The sequence below is a fragment of the Micropterus dolomieu genome, linkage group LG23 (assembly GCF_021292245.1).
Source record: "Micropterus dolomieu isolate WLL.071019.BEF.003 ecotype Adirondacks linkage group LG23, ASM2129224v1, whole genome shotgun sequence".
In the NCBI taxonomy this organism is placed as follows: domain Eukaryota; kingdom Metazoa; phylum Chordata; class Actinopteri; order Centrarchiformes; family Centrarchidae; genus Micropterus; species Micropterus dolomieu.
This window is the reverse complement of record NC_060172.1, coordinates 10,699,250-10,715,541: the sequence shown is the minus strand read 5'-3', so window position 1 is coordinate 10,715,541 and position 16,292 is coordinate 10,699,250. Positions and strand designations below refer to the sequence as shown.

The following is a 16,292-nucleotide window of genomic DNA, read 5'->3' as shown; positions in this document are numbered from 1 at the left end:
TAGCTTTAGACGTAGGCCTAACCTTTAGAGGAGCAGTAATATTTAGTGACGACAAGCAGATATGATTGAAGTGATCGACCAGATTGTTGGTGTTGGAATCAGACAGGTGTTGGCTTTGGCTCTGAAAGAATGCGCAAAACTTTGAAACACTTTGTTCATTAAAGATGCGAGAACACACGGAGCTTGGTGAGGCAGCATGAGTAACAGGAGAATCGCAGCTAAAAACAATACATCTGCGGTCAGATATGGTCATGTCCACTAATTCCACAGAGGAAATGCTGACACCCAGGGTAAAAATCAAGTCCAGTGTATGACCACGGTTATGTGTTTGCCCTTTGACATGTTGTTTGAAGTTAAAATAAGTGGCCATATTTAAAAAGTCAGTTGCATTAACATTGGTGGGGGTCATCAACATGAATATTAAAATCGCCACAGAGAACAATTCTGTCATAATTTAAAACCAGAGTAGATAAAAATTCAGGAAGTTCTGATAAAAATCCTCCAGGCGGTTTTGGGGGGCGATAAATTATAACAAATATGATGATATGAGGTTGCAGCCCTCCAATTTTAAGAGTGAGAACTTCAAAGGAGTTAAATTCATCACAGCGTACTTGATGACATTTTAAATTTTTCCTATACACGCTCACTAACCCACGACCACGACCACTGACCCTCGGTTGACTAAAACAATCATATTAAGGCGGACACAGTTCAGATAGCTGGCTATAGTCATTCATTTGCAACCAGGATTCAGTTAAAAACATAAAATCTAGATTTGCAGACAAGATAAAATCATTTAAGATAAAAGCCTTACTTGAGAGAGATCTCACATTGAAGAGAGCCATTTTAAATGAGTTTGTTCTGGGTGCTGGAGTTGGTGCAGTTGTCCTAATCCTTAAGAGATTACTAATATTTCTGTGTGGGATGTGCACGTTTACTGGTCTAGGTGTGATGATGACAGGAATAGAAGTCTTTGGAACAACGCTGGGAGCAGACAGTTTTACATGCCAGCAGGTGGAGACAGTTGTTTGTGGCAGTGAGGCAGAGATCTGTTCAGTGAGCGGTGGTGTGTCCAGGTGTGCTGCATGAATGATTACTCATTCACGTAAGTCATGTGTGGACCGCACCACATGCTGTATGTGAGCAGCTAACATTTCTGAGCCCCGTTTGTTTGGGTGAAGTCCGTCTGTCTTAAAAAGAGGCATTCTTTGCCAGAAAATATTAAAATTATCCACATAACACACACGATGAGCCCTGCAGGCGGACTGGAGCCAGTCGTAGAGGCCAAGGAGTCTACTGAAGCAGCCAGCACCGCGACCAACTGTGGGAATGGGACCAGAGATAAAAACGGACTTTCCGCACTGCTTTAAAAAGTTAAAAAGACGGTTAAAATCTGATTTTGTCAGCTCAGACTGCTGAAGAGCTGTGTTCATTTGTTCCGACATGGACTATCACTCTTGTGATGGAGGACGGGAGCGATGGCATCAGGTCCTGGAGGTTTTTTAAAATGTCAGCCATGGTGGCACCAGGGAAGCAGTGAGTGGTAGCGTTAAAGAAACGGATGTTTCTGGTTATGGAGTCACCAATTATTAGTGTGGTTGGGGAGAAAAGAGGACGAGGAGATGCCGGTTGTGGGGTTCCAGAGCAGGACTGAGCAGAATCTGCTTCAACACTGCGTGCGGACTGAGGATGGAGTGTGTGAGCTGCCGAGTGTTGTGTTGGAGTAGCAGTGACAGACCTGAGAGAAGGGCTACCCGACGGTGCAGGGTAGAGACGGCCTCCAGAGCGTCTGAGCACAGCCTCCTTCAGGATCCTACGTCGGGAAGCGGAGGTTTTTGACCGGGATGACGGCCGCCGATCAGGCCCAGCGGCAGACCGGCAGCCCAGTGCAGGAGATGCAACAGTGTCGGCAGGCACTGTGCGCCGAGAGAGATCCGTATCAGGGAGATTTGAAGCCGCAGGTGCATCCGCTGGATGGACAAGGCTGCATAGCGGCTGGAGAGGCCGATGGACGGAGGAGAGGCAGTCCCGTCCGAGCCTCTCTTGCAGCCACTGACCACCACTTTAGCCCAGGTTGACTGATGCTTCGGAGTCGAGCAGGATGAAAGCCTGGGAAGGCTAGAGGGGTCCCATAGCACGGTGTCCTGGATGTTAGCGGTTGCGCTAAGAGAAACAATCTGTTTGGCTTGTACTGAAGCCACATCCATAAAGCCAGTCAGCAGGGAATCTTTCTCTTTGAGTTCCTCTGAAGGTCGTCAGATGTCTTCCATAAGGTCAGCAATCTTCTTGTTTGCTTTCTTAAGGATTGTTCAGTCCTCATGGGGCAGAGTTATCTCGGCCAGCATAGCCGCCGGAGCTTTGTTGCGATCAGTAGCGTTGATCGCGTTTTTACGGTCATCTAGCTTAAAATCCATGTCGGATTACTAAAATAACCCACGTAAAACTTAAGTTAAATAAAAAGGATATAAAAAATGTAACGAAAAAGAGTGGATTAAAACTGGATAAGAGTCCGGTTTAAGACGGAGCTTCCGACAGGTGGCTACAGACGCCAAGTACTTCATTATAATGCTGTTTTGTCACAGATTTTACCTTTATCTAAAAATTGCAGCTTCTGCGATTTGGATGTTGTACTTATATTGACTGTGCAGCCCTAGTGGCTATCCATGATGATAATTCCCATGTTGTAAGTCCAGTGTATGTAGTAGAAATAAATCCTTGGACACATTGTCCAGAATCAGACTCTAGCAACCACAAATATACCTATTGTTCTCAGTGGCTGCAGGCAAACTGGAGTGGTGCATCAGAATAATGTTTTGACTCACAACCCAAGCCACTTATAGCACATTTATACAGAATGCTGACACTATCTCGCATTGCAATTATAGAGTTAAGACTAAAAACTGCTGACTTGGCCCTTTTAAGAAGCCTTATGTCCACGGCAACATTGAAATTATGCCTCATATATAATCTCAAACATGCATAGACAAAGGTAACACACGCCCATGGCAGGTGGGGGTGGGATGAGGTAGCCAGGTAATTCGTTAAGGCGTGGTGTAAAGTTCCCCCTCTGTGGTCTCAGTCATTCTTTCATGGGCAGATGGCAAGGCCACGTCTGGAGCCACTCATGCTTTATTCATCATCAGCACAAAGAAAGCTATGCTACCAGACAGTGCTTGTCTTTTGTTTGGAGTCTCTTTATACATCTAGACTGACTCACCTATTCTAGGATGGCCTCTCTAACTTCCCAGCACTATGCCACTGGTCAATATTTGAAAGCTTCATTCATTACTTATGTACAGGACACCACTCCCTCCTCTGCCACAGCCAGCCTCTTTCTGCTTTCTTGCCATCTTGAAGTTGTGGTAGAATAAGACCATCTGCCTTTGTGGTGGTGGAGGCGGCCTCTGGGTGTCAGTCTCAAATGTCATTGAAACATGCTCAGTACGTCAGTGCATGTGAAGTACTGTAAAGTACGTACTTGTACTTTCATCCATGTTATAGAGACTACCAAACATTGGTATTTATTGGAAAATAAAGTAAAATGGAGTATTAGAGAATTGAAGTTTCTAGCTTGGAGCTCAGCGTGCTAGTTGTGATTGGTGTTGATCAATAATGCAATCATGGCTCTTGTTATTCCAAAATGTGCATTTCTGGACCAAATGCATCATAGTGACATAGCAACAAGGGTCTTCCTATATTAAATGCTCCCTAAAAATGAGGCTAAGCAATGTGGCCTTCTTTTGCCTGAATTTGGAAGACAAAAGCCTTCTAGATAGCGCCATTTTAGGAGGAGGAGCAGGTTCATCCTGGCTTTCAGGTCCAACTTTTTTGGGCTGTCTAAGAGCACAGGGCACAGCTATAGACTGTTGGTAGGAGATAGGATGAGTGTCCTAGTCTTCAGTAATGACGTTACACTATTTTTGTTCCCATTGCAATCCTTTTTTTTCTGTGTTAAGAATTGTCATACTGGCTTTTATTCCAAACTTCGATCCAAGGTTGTTTTTTCAGTTTTGATGAAAGACACCCACACCAACAGCATCATTCAACAGCTGGGGAGGCAAGAAGAGCCATTTTGGAGTTTTAAAAAAAGTGTCCATTGCCTTGTTTCAGTGACATCTCTCAGCTTCCCCAAGCCTCTGTGCTGAGAGTTGAGAGATGAGTGCTGCTCTTGATTGATAACTGAAGAGAGGCTGTACACATCCTGTCCAAGCCTTGCTGCCATAACAGATCCACACAGACATCCTCTCTCAACAGATACAATTATAGGACACTGTATAAAATATTACATAAAACTAGTAAAGGAAAGCTTTGGCTTCAGGCTATGTTTTGTTTACTTAAGTGCAGTTAAATCAAACGCATCTCACATTTGCTTCCAACGACCGTGTGAAGCATTCAGCAACCTTAAGTATCCGTTTCAGTGGAGAGTTTGTCACGCTGTGGATGATGCTGTGTTTCAAAGGTTTTTACACCCTGAAATATATGATGTTATATATGATTTGTTTTTGCTTAGATTTAAAGATAACCATCTATATATTATATCGGAACAGCACCTTAAGTCCAAATGTATACGACTCAAGTTTTAGAAACACTTTTTTTTCTCCAATGTCATTTGAAGCTTCTCTTGGCATAGTTCCAGTGAGACTGTTCCAGAAATTGTCCTTGAATGTCAGCTGTGTTTTTTCCCATGCTTATGTTTGTTTGCTCATCTGTGTGTGCTCTGTTTGTCTGTTCCTCAGTTCTTCAGAAGGGACCAGGGGGATTTCTTCGTAGGCTGCTTGTTTCTAACAGAGCTCAGCACGCCCTTCGTGTCCCTGGGGAAGATACTTATTCAGGTGAGACCGCATGTAAACATGTGAATTTACCAGACACAGACTAGTAAGTCATACATCCGTCCCTTGTATCCACAAGTCTGTGTAGTGTAAAAAATATAAGATTGGCCACCATTACTTTGTGAGAAAGGTCCACTACCATACAGCCAAGTTGGGTAATTATTTGCTAAACAAGCAGCGGTTGTCTGTCATAGCTTAGCAACAAGAGGCCTGTCAAGCTTTGGATTTGTCCATATGAAATTATATGCATGGGGCCATAAGGGCAAGGTTCATTTCAGCAGCTGTAAGAGTGATATTTGAAGAGTAGTATAAAGAGTTTTGAGGGAAGAGTCTTTGTCAGCCTCACTCTTGTAATATCATGTAGTGTAGTAACAATCGAGTGTATATTTAAAGCCATTTACAGAGTTCTCATTTTAAAATGAGTCAACTGGAAACAATTAAAAGTCTGCCAGACAGCATTTTCATCCGGCTCATGGAGCTAATATTAGTTTTATTAGGTAGCTAGCTACAGCTGATAAAATCTGCTAGACACAATTGTCATTTCAGTTGACAAACAACCATCATGTGCAGGCTAGAATTTTAAGTGGTAAATCTGCCACCGTTATCATTGTAAACTGCGTGTGGGTCGTGCAAGAATGGAAAGCTTGACAGGTGTGATACTGGCATGCTTTCCATGCTGGCAGCATTGTTATTCAAAAAAATGCCACTGTATATGTTCTTGCAATGGAAATGGAAAATTGCACTGGAAAACCAAATACTGATAATGTGCTAGAAAAAGTAACCTCTGCGAAATACACCTTGGGCAAAACAAACACACATCTCAAATCAAAATTACATGAGCAAAACAAGTGCTTCCTTTTAATGTATCTACCATTCTATCACTTCATTTCTAAATGTCTTGATTGAATTATTTTAACCCTTTACGTAGATACACAATATAACTCCTTATAAGTCCTTAGCTTTGTAAGTATATTTATTGAAAATAGGCTTTTAGCAAAACTCTGCATTGTCACCTTAGTTTTATTCAAAGCCATCAATTCAAATCGTAGAAATTTATAAGTGGCAGTTGAAAACATATTACACATACAGTATACTTAATATGACCTTAAGCCCTCTAGCATCAATGCTATGACCTCTGCCAGGGCAAAATAAGTCAGGAATCCTTTTTCTTTTGCAATTGCTACTCAGGTGATGTGCTGTATCTTGCATCCTCAAAAGCCTGAGTATCTCCATTTCATTTGGGATGTATCTTGTCACTGTACCATCAATAATTAAGGTGCATGGCTCACCAAAATCAGTTGGTAGCATTCGTGTAAGTAGCCACGGTTCTGTTCACTGTCCATGCCTTTTAACCCATCCACAGCAGTTAATGCCTTCATTAGCTCCACCCATGCAGTGGGTATGCTGCATGGGTGGACAAGCACATATGTGCTGTATAGTTAGAGGCTGTGTGACTTAGAAAAGCTGCAATCTAAGAATTGAAGAGCCTTACTGTGTATCCCAGTGAAATCAGTAGACCGTGGGATTTCAGGTCTTTGCTGACATCTGGTGTCAGCAGACAAAAAGAGCAAAGCAAAGCTTCACTGCTCCTCCCTGTCTTTAAAAACGCTACCCTCCTCTGGACTAGATCAGCACTAACAGAAACTCTGCCAGACATTTTTACTGCTCTCAACAGCAGAGTTGATTCCTATTGATTTTGTGTGGTCAGGGCTTCCCACAGCCATACACATTAAAGATGAGAGAAGACGATCATCACATTGTGGTTTGGTATGATTTTGTAAAGACCAGTGAAGAGGTACCAACAACAGTTGAATCACTCACCAAAATCCACTCCCTTAAAATAAGTGTGGGGTGTTTACTGTAGTAGTTAGTTGTGTCTAATAAATATGAACTAATAAAAGTAAGCAATTTAGTACACAATTTTGTTATATCATCAGGTTTTGGCTCAGCTTCAGCCAGTGAATATGCAAACATTAGCATTTCTTATGCTAATGTGCAGGTGTATAGTAAGCATGCTAACATTAAAGCCCAGTCACACCAGAAAGCGACACTGTGAAATAATCCTGCGCCTTTTTTGCAGGGAATTAATAAATTCAAGCCGTACTCTTTTTAGAAATGTGAACAAAGTTTTTGCTGAATAAAATCCAAACACACACCTCTTACCCATGAAATAGCTCTGCTAGCTACTAGTGACCCACAGTTTATATGATGGGCAGGTTAGCTAGTCTCCCCAAGTTTGATTGGATAAATTATGTAAAAGCCCCTGAATTCAGGATGAGATATGTAAACACTAAAAATTAACATATATTTGACAGAAACCAAGAGATAAATGCACAATTAACACAAGGAAACAGGATTGGGACCTGGAAAATGTCTCATTTCACTGTCTTTCTAAGTGCTTTAAAATCTTTATTCTATCCTTCCTTCTTTTTTTGTCTCCCCCACCAGCTCAGCCTCCAGAACTGCTGGCTGCACAAGGCCAATGGCGGTATGGTACTGCTCACCTTCTTTATGTGCCGCATCGCCCTCTTCCCCTACATGTACTGGGTGTATGGCCACCACTACGGCATCCCGCTCTACAGCGTGCCCTTCCACCTGCCGCTGTCCACCAACCTGGGCAACTTGTGCATCCTGGCACCGCAGGTCTACTGGTTTGTCCTACTTTGCCGAAAGGGCTACCGTCTGTACCGGCGTAGCCGTATGCCAGACTCATCTCCTGCGGCCACTGTCACTGACAATTCTAAGGATGATTGATATCCAGTTCACGATTGCTCGCTCAAGCCGCACACTCCGCTACTAACGCAACTACTTCTGCAAAGGCACTAGTTTGACTTAACACATTTCAAACCCCACCATTGTACTGTAGTACACCAGGACTGCCTGCTCTTGTCCCACAACTCCTGGGCATTTTCCGCACACTTTTAACTCCTCTGTTATAAATCTGCTGCCTAAAGTGGGCGTCTCCACCGATCCAATTCTACTACTGAAGTTTGATGATTTGGGGTTTTTTGGGAGGGGCGGGGGGGTTGGCTTTTGCCTGGATCTTGTTGAAGTGCTACACTGTGTCTGTCAACATTTACAACACTGAAGGAAGATCATGTTTGCTTCACTGAGAGTAAAACATGGAGTAAAAGCACCAGAAACAGAAGAAGAGCCTCCATGGAGAGACATTATCTTATCTCTTACTCCTACTGTGTTTACAGCCTCTGCTGATTTGGAAGGTCTGTTACTGTGTGTGTGTGTGTGTGTGTGTGTGTGTGTGTGTGTGTGCGTGCGAGTGTGAGAGAGAGTGTTGCTGTTACGACGAGTTGTATTTATTTTTATGGTTTTGCTGTAATGTGTCGAATAGTGGCGTTTCCCCTCCCATGCATTCACTAATCACACTGATGAGAAGGATTATGAATAGTGGGTGGGTGGGATACAAATTCAGGCAGTATTTGCAGGAAAAATTGTGAGGAATACATGTCACCTCATCCACACTTGAGAGCTAAAAGCAGCCACACTCGCTAACACCCCATTAATGTAATGATAGGTTCTGACTTTTCACCCCTGTTCATTTTGTTTGTAGTTTCTCATTTTGTTTGCCAGTTTCCCATGGCACACTGATGCCATGTCGCCATGGCATCAGTTTGCAAATCTGCAGCAACAATCCCACATTCCTCACAGTAACATCCAGCACACTTTTATGGCACTGGCCCATTTCTTTCCAGAAGCCATCCTATTCAACAGGGTGCTAGCTCTGTATGCATGGTGTATCCCCAGGAATTAATGCTGCTTTCATGTTCTTAGGAATACTTTTACTTCCATTTCAACAAAGTTGAATGTTTTCAGGAATTCAATTTGGCAATATCCTCAAATGTCAGAGTTGAAGAATAGTGGCACCAACAGGGAACCGGTTGTGGGAATCATTCTTCATTTTCACAAAACTAAATATTTTTTCATTAAATGCGTGGCATAAAACATGCCATGCTGGTTTTTTTTGTTTTGTTTTTTTATTTCATGATGATACTGCAAAGTTCCTCCAATGACTCACCTTAAAGAACAAGTGAGACTCGACTGCTCTCAGTGTCTAAATGTAATGTAAAGCCATGATAGGATAAGATTTGGCCCTCTGATACAAAATATCGTGTATTTGGACTATGTTACACCCAAAAGACTTGGCGAAATTCAGAATTTGAATTTCTGCTAGGTCTGTATCATTTGCATATGTGAAAGTCTTTTCCCACTTTTACAGAGCAGAGCATAAGTTACGTTTCCTTTTTTGAATCCACAGTCTCTATTTAGATGACACTGGAGCGTTGTAGCCGCCATAGAAACACTACACTGTCAACAGCCAGAGTTAATGTAGGGGCAACAGTCTTTGAGGGTCACTTATGGTCAGATGTCTAGGCTGTTGGAGATTTGTTTTCTCCTGTAAAAAGTCACTCAGGGCCAAGATCAGAGCAATAAGCTGAGCAGTGGCTCACCACAGCAAACTTATACAGTGGATTGAAATTTCTAAACAACCAGCTGCAGAGCACTATGGGTATCTGGAGGGATTATTGCTGAAACAGATCTATAACATATGACATAGAGTAACTGGTTAGTTTATCTGAGACTCCAGAGATTTATATGCACTTGTTGTATTCTGTTACATTGAGCACTTCACACAGGCTTGTATATACTTAGAGTTTTTAGAGATTCAAGTCTTAGTTTCATCACATAAAAAAAAGGTTTTAAAACATAAACCTGTATCCAGACATCATAATTAAACCTGAAAGGACCATTGTTTTAATTTGGTTTTTGTTGGATTAACACAGTTGCATAAAGACATTTATCTTAAAGGCATTTATAAATCACAAGATACACGCGAGAGTATTATTTCTTCATATCAAAGACTAGAAGATATTATTTTTTAAAAGAATGCTCCGGGGTAAGTTTCATCGCACAATCTAGACCCTGAGGTTAATTTAACTCCATGGATAATGTTCTTGGTCATTCAAGCTTTATAGCGAACTAACTGATTAAGTATGCGTTAATGGCCTTTTTTTTATGTCCTGCAAATTCAATCTATGCAAAAGAGGCTGCTCCGGTGCATGTATACAACACTTATGTCAAGTCATATTACATTGATCCATGCCTCATTTTATTGTCTTCTTTACAAATATTTTGGGACCATACATTTGTTTCTATATGTGCATTTCTACTGGGACTCCACAACACCAAGAAATGGTCTCATGTTGCATTTCAGTTGAGTTGGAAGTTGAAAATACTTTGCCTGTCTTTCAAATTTACCTCACCTGTGCTTTGATTAATTTGAGTTCATGTAATGCTAAAAAATAGGTAGAAATAACAATTTTTTGTGGCATTAACCAACAAGTTTACAACTGCAGCTCAGCTGACAAATCAGAGTTTTTCCTGTTTGGATACTGACTTGATAGGGCTGCCAATTAAAATAAATAAATAAAGTTCAAACGCAACTAATACAAAAATCAATCAGTTGGAATGAAACACACGTAGCCTAATCCTTAAGTTTGTTGTAAACTGACATGGCTAAAAAGCTAACAAGTTTTGTATCTTTGGTCTCATATCCAAAATGTTTCCACATATTATTTTCTAAGATGGTTTTGTCTTGATTGCTGGTTTCTTCCACTTTGCGTTAAAGCGAGGCTATTTAACCTTCACTGAACTGTGAATGAAGTGACAATTGTGGGATCATTGGGAATGTGAAAACTTAAAGTAAAAGTAGGGAGAAGTCATAAAACTGACTCGACAATATCTACCTGAAGTTTTGTAACATTAGACACCAAAAGGTGCTCGTCACACCAGACCAAGTATGGCTGCAGAAGCAAATCCCCTGAGTGTGCTGAATTGAGTGAGGGTGTGTTTTATTGCTTATGAATCCAGCTTTTCATTTGCATGAAGAAGCTTGCGTTATTTCTTCTTTCATAAGTTACATAGTCTCGCTTTAAGGAAGACAAAGTTTTACTGGTGGGATCAAAGTGACATTTTACGAACACAAGGCACAAAAATTGGCAGGCTCATAACTGGAGGGCTCTCTTGATTTTCAAATGAATTGTTTTCCTGTAACAAGTCAAACATTTCAACTTTCAAGCATCAGAATGCCTGAAAACTGTGCCACTGTTGCATTGTGGGTTCTGCAGTTTTCTTGTGCCCTGTGTGGGTCTTGTCTGCATTCCCCTATGGCAAATGCATTGGTATCCACATCTGTTAGGAACAGCAGAACTGCTGTTGGGAAAAGGTGCCGAGTCTTGTTGTTGGTAGATAGACTGGTTGCTGACGGGCAGCGTGAGGATGAGGGCGCGAGGAGAGCCGAGCTGCTGAATGATGGGCTTGTTTGTCTTTTTTGGCGGGAGTCCAGGAGAGTGCAGGCCTCTTTTGTCCATTGCTGACCAGGCCACTCTTACTGAAAACACCCCAGGTTCTTTGTTCCACTTTTCACTGTGCTGTTCACCCTCAGCCTCTTACATCCAGTTGTCTTCAGATATGTTGTAGAATAAATTAAATGGTGGTTACCTTCGACCTCCAAGAAAAACATTTCATTTTTTTTATCATTAGTTTATATTTTCAAGATGCTCTGTTCATCAGTTTTTATTTTTACACTTAAGTTTCTAATGTATCAAACAAAAGTCAAAACCAATGATTGTTACTTTAGTCAAACATTTTATTTTTATATTTAGGATTAAAAGCTGCAGGCGCTCTCCTACGATTTATCGTGCTCCCTTCAGCCTCCCATCATCTCTGCTTGTGTCTCGTTTTAACTCATCTGTTTCTTGGCTCATGTGCTGCTCTGCAGTGATGGAAAGTTGCTGAGAGCGTCAGCAACGCAGTATGAACCCTCCCTCCTCTCTGCTGCCATCTGTCGTCAGGATAATGTGCTTGTCCACTCAGAATTTTGTAGGCAGGACCGTTTAGGATTAGTAGGGCAAGGTGGACATTTCCTGTTGAATCTGTGCATGTCTCTTTTGCAGTCTGCTGCCTTCATATACATACATCTCCGTTTTCAGCCACCATGACACCACCCTTCACTAAATATACTGAAAAAATTGACATACGGTGTTTTAATGCTTTGGGATAGCTTTCACCTGACGTTTCTTAAAGAATCATACTGATTAAATTAATTGTTGGTAGAAAATCCTTTGAAACAGCATTTATACCATTGTGACACTAAGTTTTATGAGGTGTAGAAGCACTTTAGCACTAAAGTCAAGCCTGTTGTAACAGTTTGTGCTTTGCAGAAAATGACCCCTCTTGACATTTGATGAATCGCTTCTGTGGATTTCCTGAAAGTCACTATAAACTCCCCTTTGCCCAGGACTCTGATTTTGAGAGGTCTATTTGACAGCTGTGGAAACTCAAATTTGACAGACAGTTATGGAAATGTATGTCACATTTGACAGAGTGTTGTGGGAACTGTTAGGTGTATCAATGAAGGAGATGAATTAGAGGTTCATCGCAATGGACCATTAAGATTTTAACAGTAGTCTATAGGCTTAGCTTGGAAACCATGGAATAAATACAGAAAATATGGCATTCCACACTTAGATTTAATCATCAAAAGTTCCCTATTTTTTCTTTTGATTGCAACAGCTCTTTATTTAAGCAGTTTATTCTTTCTTTTCATTGTGTCTGGTAATTAAGAAAGGAAAACTATTTGTAAGAGTGTGTGACTGTGTGTCCAAAATTCAAACACTCATATCAACTGATAACATTAACGTGCCGATATCTGATTTTAGCTAAACTCTGTACCCGATTAATTGGTCTGACCCGTAGTAAGCCCAGAGCCTGCTACACTGACCACAGTGTTTAGTTCTTGGAAGTTTCATAGCCAAGGGAAGACAAGCCACATTATTTCCATTGCTGGAGGTCTGGGTCACTGCTTCAGGCAATCATGTTGCACAATAACAGCATCTGATCCCAAACCTCAGAATCCCTCAGTAAGAATTATGAAAAGTTCAAGGCATGCGGAGTACACACATCTTTATAGGTATTGCTTGTCACTTGATAAATTCTTAAAGTAGAAAGTCTTAAGTTCGTCCTCTTTGCTCAGGGTTTGATGAAGTTGTTAACGTGTGTGTGTGTGTATAGAGGTTTATTGTAAGATGATGAAATTGTGAGATGCTGAAGATGATCACATCTAGAAAGCTATGTTGTTACTGTTCTGTATATTTTTTAGCAGTTTTTTTCCTTATAGATTTTTCTTTTATTTATGCTTTCTGACGTGGCTTGTGAGAATTCAACTTCTAAGGGTTGGTAAACCAAAGTCTGGTACTTGAGTTAACCACAGTAACTGCAGTGATATAAAGAGTGATCTTTTTTTCAGTATTTAAGACATGCTTTAGATGCTGTGACCCATTGTCATTTAAAAATATAACTACCCTCCTGTTTTATCTCTTTCTTTGGGTCCCAGAGTGTGACCAACATGTTGGGTGTATGATGGATGTTTCAACTGAGGATGTAGTGGAAGAAATACAGAATTACCAGCTGTTTAGTTGATTTTCCACTAACACACACCCTATACATACAGTACATTTAAGTCTACAGTATGGGGAAGTGACATTATACTCCATAATATTAACACATTGCTCGTGAAACTACATAATGATTATACTGTCACTTTTCACATTACACAAAATGGCGTTAAAAAATATAAATGCTTTGTATCCCTTGTATTTGTAAGGAGAGAATTTAATCGTATGACTCTTGTTGAATGGGAACATGGACACCAAACTTAACATGTGTTGGTTCAGCTGCGCGATGCTAATGCTATTTAGCGTAGGCTTCTTGCTAACACTGTCATGAGTGTGTTCACTCCATGCTAACCCTTTTGCATCCATGAGTCCATATGAACACTTTATCTTAAATTGTTTAGTCATAATTAACTTTAGTACAGACCTATATCATGTCAAGCAATAGTGAGCTTCTTGCTAATACTATTTTGAGTGATAGTTCACTATGCGCTACCACATAAGCATATAGAACTGTCAGTGGTTGCAGACTAAATGCTAACATTATATTTTCATTGCTAGCAAGCACCGTGCTAACACTTCATGAGTGGTAGTTCAATCAAAGTATAGTATTACAGAGTGACTTCAGACTCCATGCTAATACTTTAGTATAGGATTATGCTGCATTGAGGCTACTGCCAAGGATCTTTTAATGTATCTGCAAACTAATATCGTTTGAGGCTAGCTTTTGTTCCTCAGTAGAGTTTCTTTATTCAGCATTTTGTAAACTTTAAATATGTCCTATTGATTTTCTGTTGTATTCTAAACTTAATGGTTATCTGCTAGTAGATATTTGAGCGCCATGTAATTTTGATAAATGATAAAATAATGATTAATTTGTTAGCTTTCATTAGGTTCAGCTACCATGGTGTTGACAGCCCTCCTGTGTCGAAGGCAAATGGGGAAATGTTGGCGTGAATGCTAACACCTTGTCAGAACAGGTGAGGAAATGACAAACGGGGCAGAACTTTGGCTTTGCATGGCTTGGAGTAGTCAATAATGTTGTACTGTTGAAATATAAACATTTTAGTCTAAAACTATGTGAGAGCTCCTTGTATCTTTAAGAGGCGCTGTAAATAGCGCAGTAATCAACAGCCAGGTAAACAACTGGCAAATTTTGGTGTCTATGTTCCCATCATTTAAAGGACAAGCTGACAAAGGTACGTGTTAATCCCTTTGTCATTTTACATCCAAAGTGATACAAAAATAGCAAACTGAACTTGAAGCTAAACAATATGAAGCTAATGCATATTTTGGGCATTCTCGTGTTTTGAGTTTCTGAGGATTGTTAAATGTGAATGGGAATCATAACTTGCATGTGGGATCTCTTCTGCCCCCCATGAGACATTTTATATAATTTTGTTGCGTTGTGTTCACACATCGATTCAGGGTTGGTTCCTATATGGGCGGTGCAGGATTTGGGCTGGGTGTGGGTTGGCAGTCGGTAACAGGCATTCCCACCGACCTGCTACCCAGTGGATTTTGGTGAAGGAATGAAGGTTTTAAAGTTGTGGTCTAATACCACGTTCATGTGATGTTGCATGTAAATAAGAGCAGATGGATGAAGAGTAACTTTCACATGACCTGTTGCTGGGATCAGGCTACACAAGATCACCCCGATAAGGGGGACAACAATTGCTCTTTTTACTTACTGTAAGGACTATGTACTTCTAAAAAGACTTGCATTTTTTTCCGTCACACTCTCACCTTTGCTGCTGCTGTCAGGTGGTCCCATTAATCAGCTATGATTGGTCCATATTTATGGGCCAAGTCTTGGAAATAATCTGACACAGTGACCATCTCAAAATGCAATTGTGCTGTCTGATCCTAGCATTGGTAGTAATTACAAGTCAGGGTTTGTCGTAACCCAATTGGTGTCAACAACAAAACGGCAGAAACAGCAGAAAATACACAATCATTAGTAATCAATAAATTGCAGTTATAATCACACACATATAATCAGCTCTACTTATAACATCTTAAGTGATGTCTTAAAACATGTAGCAAGATATTCTGGTGTTTGGTTTTCTCTGATGTGAATGCGGCATTAGGCTGATGAAGTGCACAAAAATGGCTTTGAAACATACAGATTTTAGATGAGCTTGGATTTGCTGGGACTGATTTTGATCTGTGGACAGTGAACCAAATTTGGTCTCCAGTGCCTTGTGAAAAATCTATTTGTGATACCCACAAAACTCGGTATGAAAGAGCTACATTGGCAGGTAGTGTTTACAGGTTGTGGCTGTATTTATCACGTTAATTATCATATCCTGAAGGAGAGTTACCGTTTCATTACTGTCATTTTTGGTATTCACAGCAATCATCAAGAAAATTCTCATTGTTTAAAAAAATCATATCATTCATATTTTAACTGGTTAAAGCTATTTGAAACAAATTGCTATACATTTAGTGCATTGTAGTATTTCACATTTTGTAGCATTTAATCTATATTTTTCAAATTATCAAGCAAATCCCATACTGTTTTTCTAAATGGATATGCATCATTTAAAGTTGAAACCCTTTAAGGAATAGATATATTGTAGTCATGAAATTGTTTGCTGTGTTTCTGTTGTTTTAGACCTTTCACCTGCCAGCTTGGTGGTTGTGTATGTTTTGGAGATTTGGATTTCAATCTTGACCAGCTGTCCATATCACTCACTGTCCCGCCATGGGTGTGTAACTGACTTAAATGCAGCACCTTCACAACCTTTTAACACTTCCTGCCCCACATTATTTTTGATAGCATTCTAATTTTTCATACATATATATCAGATTTGATGCATCTGTCCTTTTTTGTAGCAAGACCTTTTTTGAGGAAATTTCCTATCTGAGAAGAGACTGGACTGTTTTACGAAATAGCTTAAAAATTACTGATGTAAGAGGAGTTATGTACTGTAGCTGCAACTTGTGAATTCAGAGCACCCCTTTAAAATTCAATAAATTTGATTTGATAGAC

At 40.4% G+C, this 16,292-nt stretch overlaps 1 protein-coding gene across 2 annotated transcripts in view; it reads left to right on the top strand.

Moving 5' to 3' along the window:
* tlcd3a (TLC domain containing 3A) overlaps window positions 1-16,292 on the top strand; it is a 44,847-nt gene extending 28,555 nt beyond the window's left edge. For both annotated transcript variants that reach the window (XM_046038848.1, XM_046038847.1), the window contains 2 exons: window positions 4,737-4,832; window positions 7,278-16,292. In XM_046038848.1, coding sequence (XP_045894804.1) covers window positions 4,737-4,832; window positions 7,278-7,583 — 402 coding nt within the window. In that variant the 3' untranslated portion in view covers window positions 7,584-16,292. The remainder of the gene's footprint in view (window positions 1-4,736; window positions 4,833-7,277) is intronic.